Below are 8328 nucleotides of genomic sequence, written 5' to 3' on the forward strand. Positions count from 1 at the left end.
GTTCTAGAGTTGCCATAAGTGCCAGCGCAGGTATATAAGGGCGCCGCCACCGCGAGGTGAGTTAGTTACAAGTCAGCAAGCTACAAGTAAAGTAAGCAGAGAAGCGAGTTGCGAATAAGCAAGCTATAAGTTTAATTGTGTTACCAAGTTTAGTTAAGCGCTGTTATTGCTTTAACAAGTATTGTAGTGTTTTTACTGTATTAGCAAGTATTGTAAAATTGTTTGTTGTACAATAAAGTTAATTGTACTACCATTTGGTAATCGTTTGCCTTTATTTAACAATCCAGCGATACGAACCGGAAGATTTGGGAAATCCGGACGAGGGTTCAAGGATAATCGTAACAATGTGCTTTTTGGCTGCCTGCTATGTGACTTTATGATAGCGCCAACTAGTTTTTACTTCTAGAAATGTTCCTGGCGAACATTGAACGTTCACTTTCCTTTTTTCTTCTATGGAGGCAACATGAATTTCAATTTGTTTAGGTCGGTGTTATGCAGACAAATTTTTGTTTGCCAAATTAAATGGCGGCTGCTTAAGAGCGAAATACACCACACAAGCGGCTTGTCAAACATTCTTCAAACCTACTTGTCCCATTTCGCCATACACCATGCAAACATGACTCGTTCAAGCAAAGAATTTTAGTTTTCTTCCAGTTCGCAATGTTAAATATTATGGTTTTCTTTCATTTTCCTCTCTTACGTCCTTACTCGGTGAAAATTTCGTTGCGAATGAGGCGATTTTGCTATACACAACGCAAGCGGTTTGATCAAACATCAACATGGCGGCCAGAAAATCAAAAAATTTTGATTTTTGCTCAAATTTCCCTCAAGCGGTTTGTCAAACCTTCAAACACCCCCATACACAGCACAAATGGCTTGAAGCAAAGGGAAATTTCGCTTGGTTTGTCAAACCGCTTGTGTAGTGTATTTCGCTCTTTAACGAAAACTCACCACCGCATGGCGGTGACGTTGCCATTGCTTCTCTCTCTCTCTATCGACAGTAAATTTGATATGCTGCTACGTACGTCAACCTACGTTTACGCAACGTCGTTGACTAACTGTGTCTTTACCCACTTTGTTCAGTACGGGAATGATTTCTGGGCTATTTTGGGCACCCGCGTTGCGTACGGGAAAGAACCTAATAAGTGTTTATTCATGTGCGATTTTTTAATAGTACTTCATATTTAAGCTCTCGTCGGCGAATTTTCTTTCCCGAAAGTATTTATTAAGAAACAGAGCGACCTAATTTTTTCTAACTGTAATTTGAAATTGGCAATACCGTGCCATTTTAGTGTCAAATATCCCCAATAACAAACACTATCTGTCAACAACATATGTTTTATGAATACAGTTGCCGAACTTGGAATCTTTGCCCTTATCAGTGCTCTTGCACTTGAGATTGGAATTTTCTGGCACTATTTACTATAAGCAAAATCATTATCATCCTTCGTTAGCAAATGAGTGAAATTAAGGTAATGATTTCCAGCAGATATTTAACTATATTTTGACTAAGTATGAAACTTCTTTAATAAAAAGGTTGAATTCGCAGTGCAAATGCGTGGCGAGCTTTGCGCTGAGAAAGTTCGCAATGCGCTCAAAGATGCTGGTAAAGTGCATATTGATGCAACTGAGGGTCGAGTTACTGTGGAGACAAAAGAGCCTTGGTGCATTTTAAAGGAAAAAATCGAATGCACGGGTCGAAAAGCCGTGTTGGTCGGCTTTGGTGGACAGTCTGCTGTGGCGATTATAAATGCAACTGGCAGCGATGTAGATCGCACCCCAATACAGGGCATATTACGATTTAGTGCGCTGACCAAGGACCATCCCGGCGTAGTGGTAGACGGTGTTGTGGATGGCCTAACACCGGGCTTGCATGGACTGCATGTACACGAGGCAGGGGATATATCCAGCGGATGCGAATCGCTCGGCGAGCACTATAATCCACGTGGTTCACCTCATGGTGGACCAGATGATACACCTGATGCGCGACATGCTGGAGATTTGGGTAATATACGCGCCGATGATAGAGGACGAGCAACATTTCGTTTTGTAGATCCAGTATTGGCAGTATGGGATATCATAGGGCGTTCGGTGGCGATAACAGCTAACGCAGACGATTTGGGTAGAGGTGGTAATTCGCAGAGTCGTATAGATGGTAACGCAGGTGCACGGTAAGTACAATTTATAGATGTTTACTTTGGGAAGAGGTAACAACTCAAGCGTTTTGATTTTGACAGCATCGCCTGTGGTATAATTGCACGTTCGGCGGGAATTTTGGAGAATTTCAAAAAAATATGCGCATGTGACGGCGTAACACTATGGGATGAACGAAATAAGCCGATAGCTGGTGGTGATCGAGCGCAGAAGTTGTAATGTGGTTAGTGTTAACGTATTAATCCTAATTTCTAGCATAAGAATTACGCCAGGTGTTTGGATTTGTAATTATACTAATAAATCGCGGTGATTTTTAGGTCATAAAGAGTAAGCTATTGAGAAGTGTTTAATTGTATTTAAGATACCATTATTTATTCACTATCTTCGATTAGTATACTGTTATCATTTTCATTACCTTCTTTGTTCTTGGATTTTATTTTGGCCAACTGCATTTTGCATTTACTCTTATAGCTTTGCACAAGTTTGCCGCAATGTAATGGCGGTGATATCGAGTAGGTGGCATGAATCTAAAAGTAAGTCTGTGTTTTTAATACTAATGAATAGATAAACATAAGCACTTAAAAAACACCTCTATATAATCCTCAGCAGTTTCATAAGGTATGCATTGCTGTAGAAGATCAATTATGGCTTGAAATTCCTCCACTTTAAAAATGAATTTCATATCACTAATATTTTGTTTGTACCAGTCAGCGTAAGCGGTGATATTCTTATCAATGTCCATTGTTGTGGCAGTAGCAGCGCGAATGGATAATAACAAATGTAACATGGCCTCACGCGAAGGAGTTGCAGCTATTTGTACCAGCCTTGCTTTGAAGTATTCTAAAAAGGAACAGAGTGGCTTGCACATACAATGATTCAAATTATGATTGGCAAACTAACTTTTAATGACCAATGTGCACTCCTGAGCGCATTTGCAGGCAATTGTTTGTAGTAAAATTAAATAAAACTTCCATTCCTTAAAGCTTTCTGCGGTAGATAGTTTAAAAAGGTAGGAAATCGCTTCCGGTTGTGAATGTTGAAGTAACTAAAGTTGATGAATACAATATTAGTATGCAACTGCACCAATGAGAATCTTACTTTACTGTAAATTTCCTTTGTAAATTCAATTTCATCTACGCCTTCATTTATCCAGATTGCAAAGTTAGCAAAAGCTGACTTAGTATTGCTCTTATGCAGGTCTAACACAATGCGTATATGCCTCTGCATTAAACCCACTATAAAATCAGCTTTGCAAAGTAAGGAAAAATCATTGTATTTACAACTAAATTTTTATATGTTTTGAACTCCCACCTGGCATATGCTTTGTAACAGTTTGAAGGTATTTGAGATCGTTTAATTTAGGATTTTGCAGTAAATCAGCATAGAGATTGCCAAGACATTCATCTATAATATCATTTAGTCGTATACCATTGCTACTATCTGAAAAATTATAAAAAATAAAATGTAATAAAATTTAATTGAATAGCTACATATGTATATAATACATAATACCATAATGTGCGGCGATAAATAATTCTTGGATCAATTCAAATTCAGCTTCAAGAAAATCATTTAGAATCAACTGTAACCCCGCATTGTTCTCTTGACTGCAAAGGGGTTTTAAAAAGGAAATTATTTTCAATTTTCTTTGTTTCTGTTTTGACTTTGATTACCTGAGTATATAATTGCTGGCAGTGAGGACGTGGGCTGTTTGTAGCACCGCTAAAACACGTAGGCTACCAATATTCCATGACAGTTTGCAGAAGTTTCGTGCAATAAGAAGCTGAAGTCAGTCCGAACTTTAGTGAAATACACAGTAGCAAATTTGTATTTGTATACCTGCTCAATGGAACTTAAGTTCCGCAGTAACGTTTTCAATTCATAACGATCATAAAGTATGGGATCGCTGCATCTATCTTCTATGGCCTGCAAATTTTGTAAATCATGATTAATTGTTGCAAGTGCAAAATAATTGGATGCTTCATGGTTTATAAAGACTATTAGTAGTTAATACGGTGTCTATATGAGGCGAATAGTTGAATCACAAGTTGACTGCCCCCCAACTTCGTTCGTAACGATTAATTGAAAGGGCGTTTCCAACTGGTTTTCAACTGTAAGTTGTCTGTAAAATCGCCTCAAGTAAAAATTCTATAAAATTCCACAACCGGATATAATTCGTACTTTCCGTTGACGAAGGCGCCCCATTTCCTTTTCTTTTTTTAATAAACAGGTATGGAGATACTACATACATTATTACCAATCAGAAATTTACCTGAAATACAACCTTCAAGCTTTCGCTTATTTCGTAAACCATTTCACAGTTTTACAAAAAAAAAAAAATAGCTTTTATCTTATTACTAATTTGATTTTGATTCGCGCCAAATTAAACAGCTGATTCCTACCTAGCTTTGTTCCTTCACATCTAAATTGCCATAGAGATGTATAAGCTGTGTTAATTTTTGTTTTTGTCGTTAGTGGTTATTTGGTATTCTTTCAATTAATATAATATATAATTCAGAATCTTGGCTACTCGATCCTCGTACCTGCTCGAGAGTTCACTGTTCGCAAATCCCTTATTTGTGTAAGTAGTGGGATTCATTTCCTGCACACGAACGCTCTAGCCTTGAAAGTAAAAAGTTATCAACGAGGTACCTTCTGGCGGTAGTGAAGAAAGGCCTGCTAGATTTTGCTTTATAACACTTTGTTGTTGTTGTATCTGCTTACCTAGCCCTGCCTATATCGGCATGCCCCTCAATCGTTGTTGCCAATCTCAACTAACGGGAGGCCCAGGAAGCGTGCCACTCCGACTGGGTTGGACCAGGGGGACAGCGGCGTTAATTGAGCTGGGTTTTGGGAGTATGCGAAGATGTAGTGCAAGTCGTGAGATGACTCTCCGTATGCCAATCCCTCATTGGGCAGATCTGCATTTATCCTACTCAGGTAGGAGTTTAGTATGCAGCAGTATCCAGAGCGAAGTTAGGCTAAGGTAGTGCGAGTCTCACGAGGCAGACAAAGTTTTGTGTCGTCCACGTCTGGTGGCTGTGTTCCCAAAACGGCATTCAAACATCCGGAGTTGGTTTAAGTCGAGACCGACTCCCAGCGAATGCCCTTTATTACTTGTCTGTAATCTGTCGGGTCCTGAAGATATTTTATGAACCTCTGGACTTCGTCGTTAAGTTCGTTAAGATGCCTTGTGACATGTCTAGGCGAAGGCTCTGTACCAAGAAGGAGTTTGTTCGGATGCCTACGTCTGTGGCAATGAGCTAGGAACTTCTTACATATATTCGTTGACGGGGAGATTTTGGGCCACGTCATGTAGGTAGTGAAAAAGCGTGAAAGATCGGAGAGGTAACCGTTTATTTTCAAGCACAAATCATCAATTCCACTCCCGGACACCATTAACGAGCAGTCGTCAGCATAAGAGATAATGGAGACAATGGAGACTCACTCTGGTGTCTGGGGAGCTTTGAAATATAATAATAAATACATAAAATAACCACCGTCTGCGGCCCATGTTTAATTTTTCTTGCTTTGCAGGCTTTCTCTCTGAAAATTATTCGTCAGTAATACTCACTCAGATATTTCGCTGACAACCGTTTGAGTACGTGGGGGAGAGGGGTAGTCTCAATGTCTTTTAGCAGCGTGGAGTGGTTGACGGTGTCAAATACCTTTGACAGATCCAATGCTATTAGAAATGTTCTCTCACAGGGGCGGTTTCGGTTTCGGCTAAGTGTTATCTTAGTGTTTATGGCGTCAAGTGCTATTTCTGTGCCGTGCACATTACTTAACCCATGCTGATGCCTCGCTGAGGTTAGGTGGTACGTAGCGGTGCGGGAGTAGTAAGGCCTCAAATATCCTCACTACCGGGGAAAGTTGGGTTATCCGACGATAAGACTGTTCTTTGTCGTCCGGTTTCCACAGATTATGCATTGGGACCACCCTCACAGTCGCTTTAGCTGGAAAGTTCGGACGGGTTTCCGGGATGCATCCAACAGTAAGGAAGCGGGCTGCAGCAGCTGTATGGGAAAGGCTAGCGAAGATGCTTTCAATAACTTCCGCAAAACCGTTCCAATCAGCTTTTCTAAAGTTGATATATGTATTTAGATTCGGTGTTCCGAGGAAGCAAAATCAGCAGGTTTCGATCGAGAGGATTATGGGCAGATGGTCTGATGCCACCGTCAGAATAGGTCGCCACATTATGCTGGTTATCTGACCAGCGCTTACTACTGTTATATCGGGCGAACCGATACCGCTGTCCATAGTCCATAATCTTGGTAGGTTTTACAATAAAGTGTAGATCCTTAACTACAAGTGTATGCACAATTTTTAGGTATGGGCCACCCATTCGGACACCATAGCCTGAAATCATTGGGCAAATAACTAAACCGTACCCAGTTAAATCGTTATTTGGTTTTCCTCAATCAACAATTGCACCAAGATGACGACATCACGCAAACAGCTGATTCTGTCAAATTCACAAAGAGCGGATTAGCTATACCGCGATGAGCGCAATCTCTATTTCTCTCAATCGTGATTCTAGCTATCTATTTTTTATGAAGTGGGTATGTGTGTACATATACATACAGCCATATGTATTTAACGATACTGAAAGTGCAAAAGAGGAAGAAAAAGTAAATCACAGATAACTCAGCTGCCGATAAGCCCGATCGCAAAACATAGCACACATACATACGCAAATATGTACATACACACCCTGCAGTGTAAATGAGGGACAGTCTCGCAAGGCACTAGTTCAGCACTACAAATTTCAGAACTATTCAGGGCTATCACGGAATCCATCGTAGAAAATCTACGAATTCGAATGCCTGCTGCGAATACGAAAAAATGTCTATCACTGGATCCGAATGAACTCGACAATATCGTTGTCAGTTCCGAATGCTGATTCGAAATCAGCGAGTGCAAAGTAAACAATCGACATTTTGCTTACGCTGCCCAGGCAGTGGCAATGGCCGAGGGAGCAAACCACTAGACTACCGTTTAAGAGGTCCGAATTCGGGTCCGAGTGATTTGGTTATAGTTACATCATTTGGTTATAGATACCAAACTATATAACGAAGGAAATATATTTGGATGACTTTTCTCTGAGTGTATAGAAAAACGGATGCAGCGGGGGCTTGCTTACTTTAAATAGTTATTTGTTTGGCGTTTTGTTCGTTCAAATGCGAATCCATTCAGCACTTCACATATGGTTTTTCATAGCTTCGTAATGCAAAACAACAACTTGGGACCTTCTGGAATCGAACAAATAACAGCAAGCGCCTCTGCACACTCAGCTACTGCCAAAGGTATATAAACTTGTTTTCAAATTATCAGTTTGAATTAAGCTGCCTTTACACGGGTCTACTGGAAAATCGTCTGAGAAATCAACCAGCCAAAAAAAAAAATACATTTACACATCGTAGGACATCGCAATATTAAATTCGCCAATTGCTAGCGCACTAGTCATGGCTCTAAATTCTCAAGTACGGAACCAGTTCGGCACTAGTGCGTTTCCCCACAGGATGTGTTGATCATAACATAGCTCAGTGTGCGGCATATTGCTTGGTTTGACTAAACCCTTTTTCTCATCGGTTTGTGTAGGTAGTTGTCTATGGCAACCTAAATATCAGAAGCGGTCCCTTTCAGAAAATTGATTACCGAACTCGGAACTTACCACGCACTCTATCCAAGATCGACACATGAAAATATCGCGCAATACTTCATGCAAAAAAAGTCTGCGGCGCATCTCGGCCTATATATCTGTTATCAGCAATACTGTGGCATAAAATACTTAAACAATAGAATGCTCCTTGTTGATTTTGCTTTTTATTCAACTTGAATTATAAATAACTTCACTCGCCTGTGAGCTGTAGAGAATAACGGGCATTTTATATGAAATGCCGCTAAACAGAAATAGAGCGCGAGTAATTGGTAGAGGTGTTCTTTAGACTATTTAATACAAAAATTTGGTTAATGTTTTTATAAATAAATAAATAACGAGAAATGAACAACTTTAAAATACTAAATAAAAAATTATAATAACTAAATTAAAGCGGGAAAGTGATATAAACAAATTACAAAATATATTTATCTTATCAAAAATTAATTGTTCATGCCGAATACTGGTACAATTTTATCACAATCGAGTGTCCAATTTGGTGACCAGAAAAAATT

At 39.6% G+C, this 8328-nt stretch overlaps 2 protein-coding genes across 2 annotated transcripts; one reads left to right on the forward strand and one right to left on the reverse strand.

Moving 5' to 3' along the window:
• Nucleotides 1-1311: 1311 nt before the first annotated feature.
• Nucleotides 1312-2485, forward strand: LOC108365067 (copper chaperone for superoxide dismutase-like). The gene is made up of 3 exons (XM_017619007.1): nt 1312-1472; nt 1537-2171; nt 2238-2485. Exons 1-3 carry the CDS (start codon nt 1458-1460, stop codon nt 2371-2373), a joined length of 786 nt encoding a protein of 261 aa, XP_017474496.1. The 5' UTR covers nt 1312-1457; the 3' UTR covers nt 2374-2485.
• A 19-nt stretch (nt 2486-2504) lies between these two features.
• On the reverse strand, nt 2505-4512 carry LOC108365066 (uncharacterized). Its single transcript, XM_017619006.1, has 9 exons — nt 4427-4512; nt 3994-4080; nt 3828-3937; nt 3667-3761; nt 3466-3594; nt 3253-3401; nt 3055-3199; nt 2744-2994; nt 2505-2681 (listed from the first exon to the last, which is right to left on the reverse strand). Exons 1-9 carry the CDS (start codon nt 4466-4468, stop codon nt 2526-2528), a joined length of 1164 nt encoding a protein of 387 aa, XP_017474495.1. The 5' UTR covers nt 4469-4512; the 3' UTR covers nt 2505-2525.
• Nucleotides 4513-8328: the final 3816 nt, after the last annotated feature.

Source organism: Rhagoletis zephyria, unplaced genomic scaffold (assembly GCF_001687245.7).
Source record: "Rhagoletis zephyria isolate East Lansing unplaced genomic scaffold, Rhagoletis_zephyria_1.1 Rzeph_scaffold_01766, whole genome shotgun sequence".
In the NCBI taxonomy this organism is placed as follows: domain Eukaryota; kingdom Metazoa; phylum Arthropoda; class Insecta; order Diptera; family Tephritidae; genus Rhagoletis; species Rhagoletis zephyria.

Bases quoted from the DNA above. Each gene is read 5' to 3' on its own strand.
- LOC108365066 (XM_017619006.1), bottom strand. From the start codon at position 4,468: ATGGTTTACGAAATAAGCGAAAGCTTGAAGGTTGTATTTCAG. The intron at 3,938-3,993 runs GTATACAAATAC...GACTGACTTCAG, and splicing joins ACTTAAGTTCCATTGAGCAG to CTTCTTATTGCACGAAACTT. The intron at 2,682-2,743 runs GTGTTTTTTAAG...ACTTACTTTTAG, and splicing joins CTGCTGAGGATTATATAGAG to ATTCATGCCACCTACTCGAT.
- LOC108365067 (XM_017619007.1), top strand. The intron at 2,172-2,237 runs GTAAGTACAATT...TGATTTTGACAG, and splicing joins GATGGTAACGCAGGTGCACG to CATCGCCTGTGGTATAATTG.